The sequence below is a fragment of the Ranitomeya imitator genome, chromosome 8 (assembly GCF_032444005.1).
Source record: "Ranitomeya imitator isolate aRanImi1 chromosome 8, aRanImi1.pri, whole genome shotgun sequence".
Classification (NCBI taxonomy): domain Eukaryota; kingdom Metazoa; phylum Chordata; class Amphibia; order Anura; family Dendrobatidae; genus Ranitomeya; species Ranitomeya imitator.
In genome coordinates this window covers 170,716,712-170,741,852 of record NC_091289.1, presented here as the reverse complement: position 1 = coordinate 170,741,852, position 25,141 = coordinate 170,716,712, and the positions used below count along the sequence as shown (strand labels likewise).

Genomic DNA, 25,141 nt, shown 5'->3' with positions numbered 1-25,141 from the left:
TTTCTCCAATCGCATCACTCTGCCCAACCCCTGTGATCATTATGTCACATGACCGCTGCGACCCATCAGTATCCTCTGATCGGCCACAGTTATAACTATCCCGTCAGAACAGAACGGAATCTTCTACACTGTACCGCTCCTCGGTTATTCCTCCTGGGTGTTACCAGTTTGGGGGTGTGGCCCTGACATTGTCCAATCAGACTGCAGGGAAACACCCACAGCTGGTAACATGGTACTGTTACCTTTAATGAGAGCTCCTCATCAGTCTGGTTATCTAACAAGCCACAGACTGACAATTATTCTAAATCTACCTCCTTACTATGGGTAAGTAATTTCTCCGTATGTAATTATGTTGAAGTGATTTATCAGGTCCTGGCACTTTTTTTGCTTTAGTTCTGGAAGACCAAATAAGCATTTAGTATAAAGGCTAGACTAGAGATCCTGTATTTTAGGAAATACACCAGTTTTCTTTTATGTTCCATCTGTTTTACTCCTTATTTCTAAACTCTTTGGATTGTAAAAATAGTTCATAAGTAAATGGTCTAAGTGTTTTGATAGTTCTGTGACTAGTTTTTCTTGGTGTTGAGTTACTGTAGGAGACATGGAGGACAATAGATATGACGGTATTATTATTATTTACTGTTATAGCGCCATTTATTCCATGGCGCTTTACCTGTATGTACCAAGCCCCAATAGATGATTGACTCCCGATGAATATCAGCTAAAAAAAAGTAAATAGGTGTACACCAGAGCTTCTCCACTAATCTTATAAGTATGTAGTTGTGGTATACGCCGTATCTTATAGATTGTAAGACTCTGTGTTACTTTGTGTTATTTTTATTGTCTGCACATGTCACCGCTTAATCGCAAAGTGCTTTGGAATATAAATGAAATGGTTATTATTATTTATGCACCACATAGGTTAATAAATGTAATATTTCCTTTTCTGCTCCTTCCTCATCGTCCGCAAAGACATAACTTATCTCCCCCCATACAAGCAGACTCATCTCGCAGTAAGGTACACCCCTGGGGTCCGGCGGCTCCAGAGGAGGAAATAAGCCGCTAATTGTACATATTGGACTTACTGATGCAGGAAGGTAGAGTGCTGAATAAGGGGAAAGTGGTGGCCAAGTTTTCCATACTTTGCATTTGTAATGTATTTAAGGCCAGGAGCGATGGAGCTAAACAATAAATAAATCAACCGGATTCATTAATCCTCTGGATTGGGAGAGATGCAACATTGTGCAATGCAACGCAGTCAGTAAAACCAGCGGAGGTATTTGTCCAAGTTACCTGGGGGTGGAAGGAGGCATAAAAGGGAATCCAGAAGTCTGTAGAACACGCAGATCCCCTGACCCCACTCCACAGCCTCATAGGTATAGATGAAGCTGCCGAGTATGAGTCAGGAGACCCTCGGACGGTTCGGACACCAATCTCCGTAGTGTTTTACGTCCGTCCGTTTAGAAAGTTGGGATCATGTAGACTAGCATATGTGATAAGTTACATAGGACGCTGTTATTACACCAGGACTACAAGCTGGTCATTTATCCCAATGTTACATACCTTCAAAAGTGCCAGTGCCACCTGGAAGATGATCGTCAGACCCTACGAAGAGGAAGAAAGGGTTAATGAGAATCGCAAAGTCGCCGCCATCAGTCATACATGGAAGTGATCACGACCCTGCATATATGTCTGCACACCATCATTATACAAGATCGCCCGTGCATGGAAGTTAGTACAGGTGCAAATTCAGCCACGAGATTTCTTTTATTTCATCCTGATCTTTCAAGAACCAGAACGGTAATATTTTTTATTTTCCCATAAACAAAATTAATTTGAGGGTGAAATGGAAATAAACCTGCACAATTGTGTGACTATAATTCAGGCTCACTTTTTGCAGTGTTCACTTTGCAGTAAAAATGAAATGCTCACTTTATTCTGCAGGTCCGTAGGGTTAAGGTGGGAGGTTTCACTACTTTTTAAACCTTTCAATAAATAAACATTGCGTAATTGAACATTTTTTTCTAAGTTTGGATTGTGTACTATGATAGACAAATAACAGTTTTTTTGTAATACTTATTATTTAGATTGACAAAGATGAGCGAGGGTTTTTTGTTGGGACAATTTGAAGTTTTCATGAGCACCTTTTTGGGGTACAAGTGACTTTTCCATCACTCTTTATTCTTGTTTTTTGTAAGCAAAATGCATTTGTGGAGGCAGCATGAAGAGTATACCAATGTAATAGTATGGGTGGCTATAGATGAAGACAAGGACGGCGAGGTGGAGAAAAACAAAGAACATTTACTAAACACAGCAACATTTCAAAATCCATCTGATCCTCAGGCTAAATTGAGACAGCGCTCACCACAACGGTTTGTTGTTATTTTTTGCCTCACAATTGTTATCTCATTACTGTGACATCACCATGTATTTACTGCCAATAATTCCACATCTCTGTGTGTATGATGACTTATGTGACATCACTCTGTGATTTATCCCTGTACTGTGACATCACTGTGTATATTATCCCTGTACTGTGACATCACTGTGTGTATTATCCCTGTACTGTGACATCAATGTGTGTATTATCCCTGTACTGTGACATCACTGTGTATATTATCTCTGTACTGTGACATCACTGTGTGTATTATCCCTGTACTGTGACATCACTGTGTGTATTATCCCTGTACTGTGACATCACTGTGTATATTATCTCTGTACTGTGACATCACTGTGTGTATTATCCCTGTACTGTGACATCACTGTGTGTATTATCCCTGTACTGTGACATCACTGTGTATATTATCCCTGTACTGTGACATCACTGTGTGTATTATCCCTGTACTGTGACATCAATGTGTGCTTAATCCCTGTACTGTGACATCACTGTGTTTATTATGCCTGTACTGTGACATCACTGTGTTTATTATCCCTGTACTGTGACATCACTGTGTGTATTATCCCTGTACTGTGACATCACTGTGTATATTATCCCTGTACTGTGACATCACTGTGTATATTATCCCTGTACTGTGACATCACTGTGTATATTATCCCTGTACTGTGACATCACTGTGTGTATTATCCCTGTACTGTGACATCAATGTGTGCTTAATCCCTGTACTGTGACATCACTGTGTTTATTATGCCTGTACTGTGACATCACTGTGTGTGTTATCCCTGTACTGTGACATCACTGTGTATATTATCTCTGTACTGTGACATCACTGTGTGTATTATCCCTGTACTGTGACATCACTGTGTGTATTATCCCTGTACTGTGACATCACTGTGTTTATTATCCCTGTACTGTGACATCACTGTGTGTATTATCAATGTACTGTGACATCACTGTGTATATTATCTCTGTACTGTGACATCACTGTGTATATTATCTCTGTACTGTGACATCATTGTGTTTATTATGCCTGTACTGTGACATCACTGTGTGTATTATCCCTGTACTGTGACATTACTGTGTGTATTATCTCTGTACTGTGACATCACTGTGTATATTATCTCTGTACTGTGACATGACGGTGTCTATTATCCCTGTACTGTGACATCACTGTGTATATTATCTCTGTACTGTGACATCATTGTGTTTATTATGCCTGTACTGTGACATCACTGTGTGTATTATCCCTGTACTGTGACATCACTGTGTGTATTATCAATGTACTGTGACATCACTGTGTATATTATCTCTGTACTGTGACATCACTGTGTGTATTATCTCTGTACTGTGACATCACTGTGTCTATTATCTCTGTACTGTGACATCACTGTGTGTATTATCCCTGTACTGTGACATCACTGTGTGTATTATCCCTGTACTGTGACATCACTGTGTGTATTATCCCTGTACTGTGACATCATTGTGTGTATTATCTCTGTACTGTGACATCACTGTGTATATTATCTCTGTACTGTGACATCACTGTACTGTGACATCACTGTGTCTATTATGCCTGTACTGTGACATCACTGTGTGTATTATCTCTGTACTGTGACATCACTGTGTATATTATCTCTGTACTGTGACATCACTGTGTATATTATCTCTGTACTGTGACATCACTGTACTGTGACATCACTGTGTCTATTATGCCTGTACTGTGACATCACTGTGTCTATTATCCCTGTACTGTGACATCACTGTGTGTATTATCTCTGTACTGTGACATCACTGTGTATATTATCTCTGTACTGTGACATCACTGTACTGTCACATCACTGTGTCTATTATGCCTGTACTGTGACATCACTGTGTCTATTATGCCTGTACTGTGACATCACTGTGTGTATTATCCCTGTACTGTGACATCACTGTGTGTATTATCCCTGTACTGTGACATCACTGTGTGTATTATCCCTGTACTGTGACATCACTGTGTGTATTATCCCTGTACTGTGACATCACTGTGTTTATTATCCCTGTACTGTGACATCATTGTGTATATTATCCCTGTACTGTGACATCACTGTGTCTATTATCCCTGTACTGTGACATCACTGTGTCTATTATCCCTGTACTGTGACATCACTGTGTGTATTATCCCTGTACTGTGACATCATTGTGTGTATTATCCCTGTACTGTGACATCACTGTGTATATTATCTCTGTACTGTGACATCACTGTGTCTATTATCCCTGTACTGTGACATCACTGTGTCTATTATCCCTGTACTGTGACATCACTGTGTTTATTATACCTGTACTGTGACATCACTGTGTGTATTATCCCTGTACTGTGACATCACTGTGTGTATTATCCCTGTACTGTGACATCACTGTGTTTATTATCCCTGTACTGTGACATCATTGTGTATATTATCCCTGTACTGTGACATCACTGTGTCTATTATCCCTGTACTGTGACATCACTGTGTCTATTATCCCTGTACTGTGACATCACTGTGTGTATTATCCCTGTACTGTGACATCATTGTGTGTATTATCCCTGTACTGTGACATCACTGTGTGATTTATCCCTGTACTGTGACATCACTGTGTTTATTATCCCTGTACTGTGACATCACTGTGTTTATTATCTCTGTACTGTGACATCACTGTGTGCTTTATCCCTGTACTGTGACATCACTGTGTGATTTATCCCTGTACTGTGCCATCACTGTGTGGTTTATCTCTGTACTGTGACATCATTGTGTGTATTATCCCTGTACTGTGACATCATTGTGTCTATTATCCCTGTACTGTGACATCACTGTGTGTATTATCCCTGTACTGTGACATCATTGTGTGTATTATCCCTGTACTGTGACATCATTGTGTCTATTATCCCTGTACTGTGACATCACTGTGTGTATTATCCCTGTACTGTGACATCACTGTGTGTATTATCTCTGTACTGTGACATCACTGTACTGTGACATCACTGTGTGTATTATCCCTGTACTGTGACATCATTGTGTGTATTATCCCTGTACTGTGACATCACTGTGTCTATTATCCCTGTACTGTGACATCACTGTGTCTATTATCCCTGTACTGTGACATCACTGTGTCTATTATCCCTGTACTGTGACATCACTGTGTTTATTATCCCTGTACTGTGACATCATTGTGTATATTATCCCTGTACTGTGACATCACTGTGTGTATTATCCCTGTACTGTGACATCACTGTGTGATTTATCCCTGTACTGTGACATCACTGTGTGCTTTATCCCTGTACTGTGACATCACTGTGTGATTTATCCCTGTACTGTGCCATCACTGTGTGTATTATCCCTGTACTGTGACATCATTGTGTTTATTATCCCTGTACTGTGACATCACTGTGTGATTTATCCCTGTACTGTGCCATCACTGTGTGGTTTATCTCTGCACTGTGACATCACTGTGTGTATTATCCCTGTACTGTGACATCACTGTGTGTATTATCCCTGTACTGTGACATCACTGTGTGCTTTATCCCTGTACTGTGACATCACTGTGTGATTTATCCCTGTACTGTGACATCACTGTGTGCTTTATCTCTGTATTGTGACATCACTGTGTGCTTTATCCCTGTACTGTGACATCGCTGGGTGATTTATCCCTGTACTGTGACATCACTGTGTGATTTATCCCTGTACTGTGACATCACTGTGTGATTTTTCCCTGTATTGTGACATCACTGTGTGTATTATCCATGTACTGTGACATCATTGTGTTTATTATCCCTGTACTGTGACATCACTGTGTATTATCCCTGTACTGTGACATCATTGTGTATATTATCCCTGTACTGTGACATCACTGTGTGTATTATCCCTGTGCTGTGACATCACTGCGCGATTTATCTCTGTACTGTGACATCACTGTGTGATTTATCCCTATACTGTGACATCACTGTGTGATTTATCCCTGTACTGTGACATCACTGTGTGATTTTTCCCTGTATTGTGACATCACTGTGTGTATTATCCCTGTACTGTGACATCATTGTGTTTATTATCCCTGTACTGTGACATCACTGTGTATTATCCCTGTACTGTGACATCATTGTGTATATTATCCCTGTACTGTGACATCACTGTGTGTATTATCCCTGTACTGTGACATCACTGTGTGTATTATCTCTGTACTGTGACATCACTGGGTGATTTATCCCTGTACTGTGACATCACTGTGCGATTTATCTCTGTACTGTGACATCACTGTGTGATTTATCCCTATACTGTGACATCACTGTGATTTATCCCTGTACTGTGACATCACTGTGTGATTTTTCCCTGTACTGTGACATCACTGTGTGATTTTTCCCTGTACTGTGACATCACTGTGTGTATTATCCCTGTACTGTGACATCACTCTGTGATTTATCCCTGTACTGTGACATCACTGTGTGTATTATCCCTGTACTGTGACATCACTGTGTGTATTATCCCTGTACTGTGACATCACTGTGTGTATTATCCCTGTACTGTGACATCACTGTGTGTATAATCCCTGTACTGTGACATCACTCTGTGATTTATCCCTGTACTGTGACATCACTGTGTGTATTATCCCTGTACTGTGACATCACTGTGTGTATTATCCCTGTACTGTGACATCACTGTGTCTATTATCTCTGTACTGTGACATCACTGTGTGTATTATCTCTGTACTGTGACATCACTGGGTGCTTTATCCCTGTACTGTGACATCACTGTGTGATTTATCCCTGTACTGAGACATTACAGTGTATTTTCTCCCAATAATTCCACATCACTGTGTATTATCTGTGACATCACTGTGTGCTTTATCCCATTGTGTTTTCACCATTTAATATTGTGAGATGAGGTCCCATTTTTCTTGCAGTTTTCTCTCGGTTACTTGTTACTCCCTTGCTTGTTATACATTCCTTTCCCATTTTTCCACGTTTGTGGACAATATATAGATTTTTTTTTTCACTTAAATACATGTATTTGGGGCTAAAAATCATGTTTGCAATTCCATTACATTAAAAATGTTGTCTTGTTTTGCCTTTACAGGCTGTTTGGTTTTCTGCACAGTCAACCTCGTTGTCATAAATCAGCTGTTACAAGTTCCGAGAACTAAAAAACTGACTAAAAGGCAAATAATGGAACTTTTTTTTTTATAAAACCCAATTACAGTGATGATTTTTTAGCTAAAAATGCATGCATTTAAGAAAAAGGCAGGCAACCACTTTAATGATCTTTTTGATCAAACATATGTAGTCATCAAATGTTCGATTCTCTTAACACTGGACCCATTGTTTCCTTATACAGATATTTTTACTTATTTAAATGCACTTCCGCATGCACCGTTAATTGAAATTGTTGAAATCAGTGACATTTTTTTTAGGTTTGTAACATCACTTTTCTTTTAACCCATGAATGCCAGTCAATTACCAATAATTCTAATAAGAAAACCCCCCCCGAATGATCTGCTTTGGAATCCAAACCAGAGACATTAAGGATATTAATAAGGAGATTAGCAACTCATCTAATGAGAAATTCGCCATATGTATGAATTTCCAAACACAACCACAAGAGGGCACCAAAGCAGCATGTTCCGGATCAGTTCAGTGATGGTGGTCTCAGACAGAAGATGGATAAGGGGCGATTCCTACAGTTGGTTTTTCTAACAAATTCCCCCACGTGACAGACAATATGATAAAATGCAGATATAACATGGAGATATCTCATTGAGACGTTTTACTGAAACTTTTAAGAAGCGCAGAAATTTAAAACTTTAATTAATACTGCCACGATCCAACATTTAGACCATACGAAGCTGATCCCGCACACATAGGAGGAATTACTTTACATGTGGGTCACACAAATCCTCTGCAAAACACTTTCCTGAGTTCCTGGCAATGTTCTATGTCGAAAACTGACAACATATGAGCTAATCCTGATAATACCTAAAGTCTAAAGTAGCCGATTCCATCTCTAATCTGGTATGAAACTAAATAAATCCGACCATCTGGCGCTCAGACGGTGACACATAAGTGGGCGAACCACTAGGAGAGCGGACAGTACGAGGCTGCAGCTGGACCAATTCTAATCGACGGCTATCGGAGCGGTTTTCCTCTTCGAACAACCTTTACTTGTAATAAGAGACAAAATCAAGTCAGAGTGTCTTCCTGATGGACCTCCAGTTTCCCCAGTAACATCACAGGCAAAATAGACCCCCTCTAGAACTTTTGTTTTTACTTAAATGCATGTTTTTGGGGCTAAAATTAATTTTTGCTATTTCGATTCATAAAAAAAAATAGCAGTTTGGTTTTTTGCATAATGAGTTAACTGAGGATCGGTCAGCGAGCTTGATCTGACAACGTTCAGACATCACCTCGTTTATGATAACAGCGCTGGCGTCCTGGGTTCAAATCCCACCAAGGACAACATCGGCACGGAGTTTGTATGTTCTCCCCGTGTTCTCTCCGGTTTCCTCCCACATTCCAATGACATACTGATAGGGAATTTAGATTATGAGTCCCAATGGGGACAGTGGTGATAATGTGTGCAAACTGTAAAGCGCTGCGGAATACGTTGGCGCTATGTAAGAATACAGATTATTATTGAGCTTTCATGAGATCTGTAGACATAATTCAGCTGCGAGGAGCTCATAAAAAGACAGATAAAAGAAATACTAACGCACTGTCAGACCACCAAAATGAGCTCACTGATGGGGGGCTGCGTTTACTAGTTCTGCAGCCAGCAAAACACGGTTCAATACACAGGCTACCCAGTTGCAAAAAATAATTTTAGATTTTAACTCAAAGTATATATATATATATATATACAGTTGTGCTCAAAAGTTTACATACCCCGGCAGAATTTTTGCTGTCTTGGACTTTTGTTCAGAGAATATGAATAACACCAAAACTTTTCCTCCACTCATGGTTAGTGGTTGGGTGAAGCCATTTATTGTCAAACTACCGTGTTTTCTCTTTATAAATCATAATGACAACCCAAAACATGCATGTTTTTATACAGCAGTCTCAGAGTATCCATTGTGACATATATACAAGCACAGCCTTAGTATATCCCATGTGATGGAAATACAGTCTCAGTGTTTCCTGTGATGTATATACAGCAGTCTCAGTATATCACATGTGATGTATATACAGCAGTCTCAGTATATCACATGTAATGTATATACAGCAGTCTCAGTATATCACATGTGATGTATATATAGCAGTCTCAGTATATCACATGTGATGTATTTACAGCACTTTCAGTATATCACATGTGATGTATATACAGCACTTTCAGTATATCACATGTGATGTATATACAGCAGTCTCAGTATATCACATGTAATGTATATACAGCAGTTTCAGTATATCACATGTGATGTATACACAGCAGTCTCAGTATACCACATGTGATGTATATACAGCAGTTTCAGTATATCACATGTGATGTATATACAGCAGTCTCAGTATATGATATGTAATGTATATACAGCAGTCTCAGTATACCATATGTGATGTATATACATCAGTTTCAGTATATCACATGTGATGTATACACAGCAGTTTCAGTATATCACATGTAATGTATATACAGCAGTCTCAGTATATCACATGTAATGTATATACAGCAGTTTCAGTATATCACATGTGATGTATACACAGCAGTCTCAGTATACCACATGTGATGTATATACAGCAGTTTCAGTATATCACATGTGATGTATATACAGCAGTCTCAGTATATCATATGTAATGTATATACAGCAGTCTCAGTATACCACATGTGATGTATATACATCAGTTTCAGTATATCACATGTGATGTATACACAGCAGTTTCAGTATATCACATGTAATGTATATACAGCAGTCTCAGTATATCACATGTAATGTATATACAGCAGTTTCAGTATATCACATGTGATGTATACACAGCAGTCTCAGTATACCACGTGATGTACTGTATTTACAGCAGTCTCAGTGTATCCTTTGGGATGTATATACAGCAGTCCTGATGTCTCCTATGTGATGCAAACTGCAGTCTCACGGTCTCCTATGTGATGTGTATTCAGCAGTCTCAGTGTATCCTATTCAATGCTGTTACAGCAGTCTCAGTGCTTCCTATGTGATGTGTATACAGAAACTTTAGTGTATCCTATGTGATGTACACAGCAGACTTCCCACTGCTTCAGTTATATAAAAGCTTTTCACAACTTATTGCTAAGAGTCGCTTGGCTGACACAAACCTGAAAAAGCAATTGTGAGTAGCAACATCATCAATTCCAGTCATCACATTTGGGGAGAGTTAATTGAATGTTTGACCAAATACAGCAAGCTCATTTTAAGTTGATATTTTTACTTAAGGTTTTCCTTAAAAAAAAAAACTACTCATAACTACAATAAAATTGATTCTACCTCACAAAGCAGAAGGTCCATGATGTGGAAGACCATGCAGAGGGGAAACTTGGCTGTGAACAAGCTCAAGAACCACTGGGAGGCGTACATGTGGGCTTCCAAATTCAGCGACATAAAGTGGGAGTAAAGGTCAGGCAGCAGGTCCTAGCAAATGGGAGAACAGAAAAAAAATATGTAATTGTGCACAAACCATTACAACCTGATCATCCATTTCTACTAATCAAGCAGGAAGAGTAGATGATTGTTATAGGACACCACATGAACGATTTCAACTTCTCAACTGGGTCTAAGGAGCAAAAACAGTTTATCCATATGTCAACTTTATTTGGTATTTTCCAACTATTAAGGGCAAGACGGAGGATTAAAAAACTTTGCTGGGAGGTGGGCTTCTTTAACAAGTATCTTAGGGTAAAAAAAGTCCTGGAAGTGGATGATCCTGCCCCCAAAGAGCCCTGATCTCACATCATCCAGTCAGTCTGGGATTACATAAAGAGAAAAGTAGCAAGAGCTGAGGTTGGTTCTCCAAGATGTTTGGAGCAACCTTCCTGCTGAGTTTCCTCAAAAACTATGTGCAAGTGACAAGTACCTAGCAGAAATTAAATTTCAATGTTGTTTTGACGACAAAGATTAAAAAAAAAAAAACTTATTTCTTTATCTTCATTTCTTTTTTCTTTATTCACTTTGCATTTTGTTAATTGATACAAAACAGTTGTTTATCACTTAAAAGGTTAATTGATGCAAAAAAAAACAACTTTCAAAGGCTATGTACACTTATACACGGATTTTTGTCATTATCAATTTGCTTCCTAAATACAAATAGAAGTAACTTCCTAAATAGTCTTTGTTAAAAAAAAATGTTCTGTTGTAGAACATCTGTATGACTTATCTACTGGAATGCTTTTGCAGAATGAATAATGAGCTCCTGCTCAGATCTGACAGCATTCCCTGCTTTCCCGTTTACTCTCAATGTTAGAGATAGCAGCAGGGAGGCCGTTGTACACAGATCTCTAGTGGAGAGGGGAGAAAACATGTACAGTCTCAGGGAAGGCTATATAGGAGTAAACATGTGGAGTGGAAATAGGTGCAGGATAGAAGCTGTGCTCATATATGAGTGAAGACTACAACATCCTGGATACACACAGGGCTCATATCCAGCCTATAATACAGGGAGGGACAATCCCACAAGAGACATATCTGAAACTTTGATCAGACTTCAAACTAAAGACACGGAATACAAAACAGGCACAATCTAGCATCCCCTCTACACATGATGTATCAACCAAATATACGTGAGGGGTAACTAGCGCCTGTATACGGAATGTCACAGGACACACCTACACTAGCAGAAGCAACAAACCACAAAAGAAAAGGTGCACAAAATGTCCAAAATAGACAAAATCTTTATTGAATATATGCATATTAAAACAAGGAATGCAAAAGCAGTGGGTAAAAAATAGCAGCAGATGTCATGTACAAAACGCATGGAGCAAGACCACAGAACCCCCACAAATCAGCGCACTGGAAGAGATACAATAAATAACAAAAGCAAAGAGTACTGCCTAATTAATACTGCTGACATATAGAAAATAACAGAACTCCTAAATAGTTAATGGCTCCATCTGAAAAATCTCAGAGCGTACCACATAAAACGCACAGGAGCCTATACCAACAGATGGCGGCAAAAGATAATACCAATATAAAGACAATAGATGCAGAGAATCATTATATATCTCTTACCAGTTGCTGACGTGGGGACAGTGTCCGCTCCAAACCCACCCCAACGCGCGTTTCGGAGATATCCTTCCTCAGGGGGCGTGTCTAGTCAGTCACCAAAGGGGGTATTTTATATGAACTCCATGGTCCCAATTAGCCAATGCGCACAAGCGCTAGGTAGTACGGGCGTCAGACCGGCACCGGAAAGCACGGGCCCATGCGATCCGGCGCCAGGCTGCGACCCGGAAGTATCAGGTAAACCACCAACCTATTGCGCAAGACCGGAAATATGTGCGCGGCCATAAGAGAACCAGGGACGCCGCAATAGAATATCAGCGCTATACAGAACCGGAAGTACAGATGCGGCCATCTTACGAGAGGGCAAACATTGCCCATAACCACAAAAGAAAAGGTGCACAAAATGTCCAAAATAGACAAAATCTTTATTGAATATATGCATATTAAAACAAGGAATGCAAAAGCAGTGGGTAAAAAATAGCAGCAGATGTCATGTACAAAACGCATGGAGCAAGACCACAGAACCCCCACAAATCAGCGCACTGGAAGAGATACAATAAATAACTAAAGCAAAGAGTACTGCCTAATTAATACTGCTGACATATAGAAAATAACAGAACTCCTAAATAGTTAATGGCTCCATCTGAAAAATCTCGGAGCGTACCACATAAAACGCACAGGAGCCTATACCAACAGATGGCGGCAAAAGATAATACCAATATAAAGACAATAGATGCAGAGATGGAGGCCAGATGGATCTGGCAGTTGAACACCGTACATCCATACGGCCTTAATGAGTGTCTCTCATTCGTCCCTTTTCTGTGAGTCGGTTTCTTGGGATTGGCTGGGTATGCGGATCTCTGTACTGGTTTTTAATTGTATTTTATTTGTGTTGTATTATATTTTCACATTTTTGTTTTATTTTTATAGCATCTTTTTCGCTAGTCGTCTTGTCATTCATCTGATATCCAGTTCCGGTGAAGTGCATGAACAGCGTTGGACCAACAATTTGTGCGGCTTGTTCTGTATTTTGTACTTGGTGCCTTACCGTACTTGGTGTCTTATTGTTTCCCTTTGTATGCATTTGTATTCAGTTATATTTGGGGTATGTGTTGTAATTATACATTGAATAATCTGCGTCGCTTTTGTTCAGCTCCATGTTTTATCTATTTCTATCCTTTACCAGCCAGATAAATTATATATATTATTGTTATCTAGGATACTTTTTATGTTTCTGGTTGATATATATGTCACGTACTGTAATGATTTATAGATTTTGTGATATGTGCGTGTCTTTTTATTGGTTGTAATGTACATATGGGATATGTTCTTATACATCTATATATGTATATATATAAATATATGGGGTTTTGTAATATTGGTGGCGACTGAGGAATCATCTCCTTCCTTACATTATTGGTAGTGGATGATTCCTCATAATACCCTTTATTCTAATTTCTTGCATGCTGGGGGTGCTATATTGTGGCGCCATGTATTGGCAATGTTTGCCCTCTCGTAAGATGGCCGCATCTGTACTTCCGGTTCTGTATAGCGCTGATATTCTATTGCGGCGTCCCTGGTTCTCTTATGGCCGCGCACATATTTCCGGTCTTGCGCAATAGGTTGGTGGTTTACCTGATACTTCCGGGTCGCAGCCTGGCGCCGGATCGCATGGGCCCGTGCTTTCCGGTGCCGGTCTGACGCCCGTACTACCTAGCGCTTGTGCGCATTGGCTAATTGGGACCATGGAGTTCATATAAAATACCCCCCTTTGGTGACTGACTAGACACGCCCCCTGAGGAAGGACATCTCCGAAACGCGCGTTGGGGTGGGTTTGGAGCGGACACTGTCCCCACGTCAGCAACTGGTAAGAGATATATAATGATTCTCTGCATCTATTGTCTTTATATTGGTATTATCTTTTGCCGCCATCTGTTGGTATAGGCTCCTGTGCGTTTTATGTGGTACGCTCCGAGATTTTTCAGATGGAGCCATTAACTATTTAGGAGTTCTGTTATTTTCTATATGTCAGCAGTATTAATTAGGCAGTACTCTTTGCTTTTGTTATTTATTGTATCTCTTCCAGTGCGCTGATTTGTGGGGGTTCTGTGGTCTTGCTCCATGCGTTTTGTACATGACATCTGCTGCTATTTTTTACCCACTGCTTTTGCATTCCTTGTTTTAATATGCATATATTCAATAAAGATTTTGTCTATTTTGGACATTTTGTGCACCTTTTCTTTTGTGGTTTGTTGGTTCAGACTTCAAACTGCAGATCAGGGAGTCTGAAAATCAATAAGGATTGTAGACTGAAACGGAGAGCAATGGTATTTAAGATAACAACTATCATTTCCAAGGAGCTCCAGATGGGAATGGATAGATATTGTCAATGTTCGTTTGAGTTCTCTAGATCATTATAAGTCCCAAAAGTTTAGACACCCTGACCCCCCCCTTCCTCACTGATCATAATAACCTAGTAAGATGAGGATAATCCTCAAATGGGGTTGTTTCGATTATCTCCCTCCAAGATGGAGCAACTTTTGCTGCGACAGACGTAGCCCCTCAATGGGATCTTACAGCCAACGTTCGAGATCGCTAGGGTTTTCAGAAGCATGACAAATATTAGACAATAAGTTGATTTTTTTTTCCTTTCTGAGAAGACATGGCATATTAGGTTACGATGCTTTTTATTTGGCTTGTGTAATATCAAAAAATCTGGGAGTAAACACTGTTCTAAAAAAACAAAACAACAGTGACATCCAGACTGTTTGCTATGCAGAATGGGGGAATGAAGAAACAGATGGCCATTATTTTAAAAGCAAAGTTTAGAGTAATATTGACAGTAGCATGGCTTGGGCTGTGCGCCTGCATATGTATACACAAATATTTAATATACAAACACAGAGAAAGCAAACACTAGCCAGGGAGCCATAGTATCGACTCAACAGCCCCTGGAAAAGCAGAGCGCCAGGGGTAAACAAATCATAATGGAAAGATACAATGTAACAGTTTGTTGCAAAAATAAACACAATTCAAGAGGTTACCGGGATTTAAAAAGAACCGGTCCGGACCTTTTACCCCACAAAACCACAACTGGCTAAAAGATCCGAGAGATCACACCTCACTCCTGGGGAAGACATCCTCGACCCCGGCACTTACTACTTATGTCAGTGCAAATCTTTTTGCTCAATTCCATTTTATAGTGAATGGGATGTTTCTAAAAAACGTGCCCATGCAAAAAAAAAAAAAAAAGATGCATTATCTTAAATAAAAAAAGTTTACAAATGTCGCATGCCGCAGGATAATTTCTTTTTGAGAACAGTCAGGCTGGGCAGCCCCTTCTTGCTTGATACATTATGCTTTCTTGCATCAGGCACGTGCCCAACAGAGCAAAGTGTACCGTCCTCAGCATCATCCGCACACTGCGCACAACAGCCAGCTTGTGGTGACTTATCCTGGTCAAAGGGGCACGCCGTATGGTAAATTACTGCTAAAGAGTCAAGGGGGTGGTCCCTCTCTATAGATCAGTCCTACTGGTCGGCCCCTTCTTGTATCGCTGACACTCCTTCTGGCTGGTCCATCAGTATCTGCCGCATAGTACAGATAGGTGCGCTGTCCTCGGCTTCCCCTGTGAGAACTAGCTGCTGATGACTTATCCCGGTATAAGGGGCATAACTATTATTTATGGCAACAGGTTCCTGCAGCAAGAGACTAAGTGAATACATTTATGGACACGGTATTCTGGGTTTATTTGTGACAGGGAGATGATTATTTCAGACTTCCATTTCACAGTACAGAAATGAGCTGCCAGTATAAAGCCCCATCCTGCAGAAAAAAAAAAATCAGCATCTCAATTAACAGGCATCCGGCACTGGCATCATACCATTAGTCCAATAATTTACCGTATGTAGTGTATGCGAGATGGGGTTAAAGAAATGGTGGGGATATTCAGAAAGACTATTTTTTCCCCAGTGGCTGCAATAAAATCCAAAAATCCCATTTCATAAATGACCTCGAAGTCTGTACATAAAAAATACCTTCATATCTGCATGAGCAGAGAGAGAGAATGCCCCATACACATTAGAGAGTGTCGGGTGAGCGATCATTCAGCCAACAGCTATCTCAACTGACCCCCCATACACAGGTACGCTCAGCTCCGCGAGAGCGCTCCTCCCGGGCACCTCAGCCTGCCTCCTTCTTCAGAACCCTTAGGTTTGCCTCCTTCAGTCTCCTTGGTCCGCCTCCTCCTTCAGTCTCCTTGGTCCGCCTCCTCCTTCAGGCTCCTTGGTCCGCCTCCTCCTTCAGGCTCCTTGGTCCACCTCCTCCTTCAGGCTCCTTGGTCCGCCTCCTCCTTCAGGCTCCTTGGTCCGCCTCCTCCTTCAGTCTCCTTGGTCTGCCTCCTCCTTCAGGCTCCTTGGTCTGCCTCCTCCTTCAGGCTCCTTGGTCCGCCTCCTCCTTCAGGCTCCTTGGTCCGCCTCCTCCTTCAGTCTCCTTGGTCCGCCTCCTCCTTCAGTCTCCTTGGTCCGCCTCCTCCTTCAGGCTCCTCGGTCCGCCTCCTCCACCAGGCTCCTCAGTTAATTACCTCCTCCAGGCTCCTCGGTCCACCTCACCCTCCTGACTCCTCGATCCACCTCTCCACTCGTCGTTCCGCCTCCTCGATCCTCCATACGCCTCCTCCTCCTCCAGACTTCTTGATCTGTCTACTCCTCGATCCACCTCCTCCTCCTCCTCACTACTTGATCTGTCTCCTCCAGACTCCTCGGATCCACCTCCTCCTCCTCAATCCACCTCCTCCTCCAGATTCCTCGATCTGCCTCCTCCTCCAGATTCCTCGATCCGTCTCCTCCTCCAAACTCCTCGATACACCGTCTCCTCACTACTTGATCTGCCTCCTCCAGACTCCTTGATCCGGATTGTACACCTCCAGATTCCTCAATCCGCCTCCTCCTCCTCACTCCTCAATCCGCCTCCTCCTCCTCAATCCACCTCCTCCTCCTCAATCTGCCTCCTCCTCCTCACTCCTCAATCTGCCTCCTCCTCCTCACTCCTCAATCTGCCTCCTCCTCCTCACTCCTCAATCTGCCTCCTCCTCACTCCTCAATCTGCCTCCTCCTCCTCAATCTGCCTCCTCCTCCTCACTCCGCCTCCTCAATCTGCCTCCTCCTCTTCACTCCGCCTCCTCCTCCTCACTCCGCCTCCTCCTCACTCCTCAATCTACCTCCTCCTCCTCACTCCGCCTCCTCCTCCTCACTCCTCAATCTGCCTCCTCCTCAATCTGCCTCCTCCTCACTCCTCAATCTGCCTCCTCACTCCTCAATCTGCCTCCTCCTCACTCCGCCTCCTCACTCCGCCTCCTCATCCTCACTCCTCAATCTGCCTCTTCCTCCTCACTCCGCCTCCTCAATCTGCCTCCTCCTCAATCTGCCTCCTCCTCCTCAATCCGCCTCCTCCTCCTCACTCCGCCTCGTCCTCCTCACTCCGCCTCCTCCTCACTCCTCAATCTGCCTCCTCCTCCTCACTCCGCCTCCTCCTCCTCAATCCGCCTCCTCCTCACTCCTCAATCCGCCTCCTCCTCACTCCTCAATCTGCCTCCTCCTCAATCCTCAATCTGCCTCCTCCTCAATCCTCAATCTGCCTTCTCCTCCTCAATCCGCCTCCTCCTCACTCCTCAGTCTGCCTCCTCCTCCTCACTCCTCAATCTGCCTCCTCCTCCTCACTCCTCAATCTGCCTCCTCCTCCTCACTCCTCAATCTGCCTCCTCCTCCTCACTCCTCAATCTGCCTCCTCCTCACTCCTCAATCTGCCTCCTCCTCCTCACTCCTCAATCTGCCTCCTCCTCCTCACTCCGCCTCCTCCTCCTCAATCTGCCTCCTCCTCCTCACTCCGCCTCCTCTTCCTCACTCCACCTCCTCCTCCTCAATCTGCCTCCTCCTCACTCCGCCTCCTCCTCACTCCTCAATCTACCTCCTCCTCCTCAATCCACCTCCTCCTCCTCACTCCGCCTCCTCCTCCTCACTCTGCCTCCTCCTCAATCTGCCTCCTCCTCCTCAATCCGCCTCCTCCTCCTCCTCAATCTGCCTCCTCCTCCTCACTCCGCCTCATCCTCACTCTGCCTCCTCCTCCTCACTCCGCCTCCTCCTCCTCACTCCGCCTCCTCCTCAATCTGCCTCCTCCTCCTCACTCCGCCTCCTCCTCCTCACTCCGCCCCCTCCTCCTCATTCCGCCTCCTCCTCCTCATTCCGCCTCCTCCTCAATCTGCCTCCTCCTCTTCAATCTGCCTCCTCCTCCTCACTCCGCCTCCTCCTCCTCACTCCGCCTCCTCCTCCTCACTCCGCCTCCTCCTCCTCACTCCGCCTCCTCCTCCTCACTCCGCCCCCTCCTCCTCATTCCGCCTCCTCCTCCTCACTCCTCAATCTGCCTCCTCCTCCTCACTCCTCCTCCTCCTCACTCCGCCTCCTCCTCCTCCTCCCTCCTCAATCTGCCTCTTCCTCCTCACTCCGCCTCCTCCTCCTCACTCCGCCCCCTCCTCCTCATTCCGCCTCCTCCTCCTCACTCCTCAATCTGCCTCCTCCTCCTCACTCCTCCTCCTCCTCACTCCGCCTCCTCCTCCTCCCTCCTCAATCTGCCTCTTCCTCCTCACTCCGCCTCCAGACTCTTTTGGCAGAAGCTCATCTCACAGAGAACAAGATCATCCACTAAAACTCAACAGGCCTGTTCTTTCTCTCCCCAGACATTATGTTTCTAGGAACCTTCGGAAGATTCCAATTCACATCAGACTGCTGCCGACCCTGCCGAGATCAGTGGATTTGTACCAAGTTTAGTCTAATGTGTTTGGGGGCCTTTGTTTACTATAAGAACCCCAGGGTTATGTATCCCATCCACCACTACTGAAGTCAGAGCACCCGCTGATCTGTTTGAATATAGAAGATTTTCATCGGTGTTCACAAGGCAAGAAAAAATGAATTTCTAGGATTAGATAGATTTTTTTTTAATTATGTGGATGTACACATCAATATAAAATGTTAGCCACTGTATGGTGGTACAAGTCGCCCAAGTGGCCGCAACAGCTCTAGACTGGTACCTAGTACTGATGTTATTACAAAAGGTACCACTCTGCTAAAAAAAAACAAAAAAAACAAAAACCTTGCATAAATAGACAAATAAAAAGGTAACTATGAAATAAAATGAGGAGGACTTGTCCGTAGAGCTTACAGTTCAGAACTTATCCTAGCAGGGGTTCATAAATCTTGCAGTGTTTTTAATATTAAAAGAGTAAAAAGCTCACATATTGTTAGACCACATGTTAAGTTATTTTTATGTGCAGAAAATGTGCGTTTTATTTTTGTGTCCTCCCTGCTTGACAGGGGCAATGGAAAACACTGCAAGCTGAATGCAAATTACAGCCAGCTCTCATCTTCTTCATGCTCGCTCTGGGGTGCTGCCTCTGCTCGTTAAATAAACAGCAGCCCCAGAGCAAACATAATGCAAATGAACGTCGGTTTCGCTTGTTTTTGCGGATTTTTAATGCCTTTTCTCCAGCAGCGGAAGGAAAGAATCTTAACATTCTATACAGTTTGCTTGGGTTGTATATAAAAAAAAAATAGTAAAAAAAATAAAAAGCCTGATGACCTAAATATTGAAAGGGAACCTGTCAGCATGGATAAAGAGGTGCTTGCCCCTGAGTAAAAAAATTATACCTATTTTTTAGCGACCTGATATGCCAGTCATTAGAAATCTAGAGCAAAAACAAATGCAAATTAAAAAATTAAAAAACCGGCAAGTACATACCGCTGTGCGGATCGGTGTGGAAGCCCGGACGTCCCTCTGCCCCGACGCGCGTTTCGCACTGCTTCTACGGGAGGCGTCCCATACTTCCACACCCATCCGCACAGCGGTATGTACTTGCCGGTTTTTTATCTGGGACATATGTTGATTTACCTATGTGCCACTGCGCTGGATCTATTGGGGTATTTTGTGTGCACACACTTCTGTATGTATTGCCTTTTGGGCGGCTATGTTAGCACATTATCTAGTTATACCCCTGTGCGCAGTGGGCCTTATTAGGGTATCTTTTCTCCCCAGTTCATTGTGTCTGCACATGGCCACAGTACGTATTGGGTTTAGTGTGTAGGTTTCCCAGGACATTGAGTCCCTCTTTTGGTACAATCAAGCACCTTTTTCTGTATTATGTTTTAAATGTTTGCATTAATAAAACTTAATTGTTTTATCAAGTATCTAGGTTTGAGACTCCCTTTTTTACTAGAGAGTATCTCAGGTGGTGTATCATATATATATATGCAGATACTTTGCCCATTTGTATATGGGCTATTATATCTTTGGGGCTATTTTTTGTGATTGGTATATATGCTACATCTAAGGTTGTGCATCCAGGATGCTGTTGTCTTTACTAGCTTTCATATATCAAGAGGATTTAACTTCTGTGCCGATTTTACTTTGTATATATTGTAACAGATTTCTGCTCCATCGTTTTAATAGACACAGATATTTAGGAGTTTAATTCCCCTTTCACCTCCATGCAGAGTCTGCCTTGGGTCCTTTCACCTCCATGCAGAGTCTGCCTTGGGTCCTCTCCCTGTATGCTAGTACACCTGTGCGATTTTACCCCCTTCCCCGGCGTTCTGTTTGCCTTCTTCTCTATGTACAGCTTGTGTAAGCTGCCCTCCCTCCCTCCTTGAATGCTTTCCCTCCTCTCCACACTCTGACCTGTTTTTTTTTCTTCCTCTGATCTTTAATGCTCAGAGAAGGAAGCGATGGAGTGTAAAAAGAACAGTTCTATGTCAGAAGCAGCAGGACAACCAGTTATATGAAGTAGTTACACAGACTATACAGCAGCAAAATGAAAGGACATTTTTAATGAATACTATTTGGGTAGTTTAAGGGTATGTGCACACGTCAGGATTTCTTGCAGAAATTTTCCTGACAAAAACCAGACATTTCTGCCAGAAATCCGCATGCATTTTTACAGCGATTTTACCGCGTTTTTGATGCGTTTTTGGTGCGTTTTTTCCCAAATGCATAGAATTGCGGGAAAAACGCAGAAAATCCACAAAAATAATGAACATGCTCATTTTTTTACCGCGATGCGTTTTTTTCGCAGAAAAAAACGCATCCATGTGCACATAACATGCAGAATGCATTCTAAATGATAGAATGCATAATGTATGCGTTTTTAATGAGTTTTTATAGCGTTTTTACCGCGAAAAAACCTGAACGTGTGCACATAGCCTCACACTAGGAGCTTGAGATGTAAGACCCTTTGCGTAAACTCACCTGCAGCAAACGCTCAAGTTGGAAAAACTTGCAATGCAGATCTTCAAAGTTATTCTTGTACAGGTTCCTAAACTGATAATCGTACATGATTCTGACCAGTACACAAAATGCCTGCTCTTCTGGCATCTGCAAAACAAACAAACAAACAAACAAAAAAACATAAAAGTGTCACTGATCTTAGGCATTTTATAAGACTCATGATCTTCTACAGCTCCCAACGTCTTAGGCAGCAACTAAGCCCGATACCATTTTGTTCTCAACACTCAGATTAGCTAGTTAATCCTTTTCCTATAACTTGTGACTTTTCGCATCTTCATTTTATTTATGCAAAGATGAGCGTTCCCTTAAATAGCGGCTAAGAAAAGCATTCAGCGGGATAATAATAAAAGAAAATAAGAGAGGGCAGCGCTGCCAGCTTTGTGTCTCCCGCCTGTATATCCCGCGCTGCAGAGCTGATTGTGTTCTGTATAAACTAGCTGCATCTATAAAGAACCTGAATACAAATAAAGGAACATTCAGGATGTGCCAAACGCAAGGGCAGACGCTCAGACACAGATCCTTTTCTCTCTGTCAGCGGTCCTAACAGCATCTCGCTTCATAGTCCAACTAAAAAATTGTATACAAAGGAGACGTAAATGTGCGGTCTATACAGGGAACAGGCAAAAAGAGGACACTCGCACCTAAACTGGGGGTAAAACAACAAGTAGAGCCTATATATAGGAAATTATCCAATTATGGTATCTAACTGCACTATCTAACTGCACTGAAATAAGGAAATTTAAAGTGGCTTATGACTAGCTTGTTTCTAAAGGATATGGACACAATCACAGGCATCTTTTATAAATAAATGCATGTACTTTGAGCAAAAAAATAAAAACATTTTTGCAATTGGGTTTTAGTTTTAAAAAATTGCACCGCTTGCCTTTCTATACCCTGGGGGTTGCACTGCCTATTGCTAAGTATAGAATGAGTTAAAGTGGTATTCCCATCTTCGAGATCCTATCCCAATATATAGTAGGTATAATAATAATATATTATTAATATAAAATTATATATAATAATAATTTTAGCAAATAACTACAATTAGAAATGTAGTATAGTTCTTCTGATAAGCCATGCCACTTAGGTATGTGTGGTTACAACCACTAACCGCCAACTGTCACTATGAGTGGTTGTAACCATGGATACTTAGGTACTGGAATGCCTTGCACATGGGGTAAGCTATATAGGTTATCAGGAGAACTATACAACAATTCTAATTGGAGATATTCGTGAATATTATCATTACACCTACTACATATTAAGACAGGATTTTGGAGATGGGAATATTCCTTTAAATGAGAATCCATGAGTGAGCTTTTTTTATGTTATGTTTGTAACTCTTATCTGTCTTTTTCTCTGCTTTTTAACTTATTTATGGCCACGGACTATATCTAAGGTGAACAGACCACACCTAAGGTAAACGGACCACATCTAAGTTGAACGGACCACATCTAAGTTGAACGGACCACATCTAAGTTGAATGGACCACATCTAAGTTCAAGGGTCTACATCTAAGTTGAACGAACCACATAAGTTGAACGGTCCACATCTAAGTTGAACGGTGTACATCTAAGTTGAACGGACCACATCCAAGTTGAACAGTTTACATCTAAGTTGAACGGACTACATCTAAATTGAATGGACCACATCTAAGGTAAACAGACCACATCTAAGTTGAATGGATCACATCTAAGTTGAATGGACCACATCTAAGTTGAATGGACCACATCTAAGTTGAACGGTCTACATCTAAGTTGAACGAACCACATCTAAGTTGAACGGACCACATCCAAGTTGAACGGACCACATCTAAGTTCAACGGTCTACATCTAAGTTGAACGAACCACATAAGTTGAACGAACCACATAAGTTGAACGGTCCTCATCTAAGTTGAACGGTCTACATCTAAGTTGAACGGACCACATCTAAGTTGAACGGACCACATCTAAGTTGAACAGACTCCATCTAGGTTGACCGGTCCATATCTATCCACATCTAAGTTGAAAGGACCACATATAAGTTGAACAAAGCACATGAACGTTGAATAGTCCACATCTAAGTTGAACGGACCAGATCTAAGTTGACAGACCACATCTAAGTTGAATACGCAGAGAAACAAAGAGCCTGTAAAAGCCAAACGGTGCAACATTTGTAACAAAGCCCAAAAGGTGATTTCTAGCTCCAAAAACATGCAATTAAGGTGGACAACCCCTACATATCTTTATTACACAATGGTAGTGGGCACTCATCGAAAAGACGGATTGAACCAAGGCTGGAAACCTCGACCTCACGGGAGATTCTCCTTTGTCTGCTTACGACTGAGCAGTAGCGATGAGCGATCGTGCTCAGATAAGGGGTTATCCCGACCATGTTCGCTCATCACTACTGGACAGGCATTTCCCCAATGGCAAAAAATTCTCTTTAGCCTCAAATCCATACATTTAAATTTTTTTTTTTTTTTTAAAGTTTTCTCTAGAGTATAATGTGATGGTGAATTTCTATTAATTATGTTTATCTTTTTGCTATGAAGACTACATAGGATTTACAGAAAGACAAACTGATACAACTCCAAAGCAATAATACAATGATCTGAGTGAGGAAACTAACTGGTACAAGGCAGGTCTGTGTAACAAGACAGCAACATAAATCAAGACACCTCCAAGGCGACCTACCATATTTCTTAAAGGAATGTGTCATCAAATAATGACCCACTGTTTAAATCAGGGTTTTATGTTAAAAGTGTTTTTCTTTTTATATGTTGCCAATGTTTTATTTTAATAAAATATTTAAAAAAAATCTTCAGATTTTCAGTGTCCACTTGGGGCAATTCTAGACTTGAAGGCTCTGCTTCACCATTATTGTTTCTCCGCTCTTCTGGAGTAATTTAAACCTTTTTAGTGGCTTTAGTATTTGCATCTTATTCTCTAAATGCTTTGTGCTAGTTTTTAAGTATCCTTTCTTTTAAAACAGTCTTTTTTTTTTCCCCTCGACAAATTTGATTATCCATTTTTTTTCTGTTGTCAGATTCATAAATTTAATTTTAACCAACAGTTGAATTATTTGATCTTTTAGGAGCATCTCACATCAGTCTCCCCCCGTAGGGTAAGATTTCTGGAAGAGTTTTCAAATTTGAGCATTTTTTTTTAAATTTTTAAAGCATTTTGTGACTTTTGCTGCTAAAAAAAAAAATAAAATCATACAAACTGGTAAGAATACGGAAAATAG

At 41.7% G+C, this 25,141-nt stretch overlaps 1 protein-coding gene across 5 annotated transcripts in view; it reads right to left on the bottom strand.

The window, feature by feature from the left end:
* Positions 1–25,141, bottom strand: part of RABGAP1L (RAB GTPase activating protein 1 like) — a 304,875-nt gene that overhangs the window by 79,770 nt on the left and 199,964 nt on the right. For all 5 annotated transcript variants that reach the window (XM_069737819.1, XM_069737817.1, XM_069737820.1 and 2 more), the window contains 3 exons: positions 21,875–22,000; positions 10,853–10,996; positions 1,564–1,605 (listed from right to left, as the gene is read on the bottom strand). In XM_069737819.1, the coding sequence (XP_069593920.1) occupies positions 1,564–1,605; positions 10,853–10,996; positions 21,875–22,000 (312 nt within the window). The remainder of the gene's footprint in view (positions 1–1,563; positions 1,606–10,852; positions 10,997–21,874; positions 22,001–25,141) is intronic.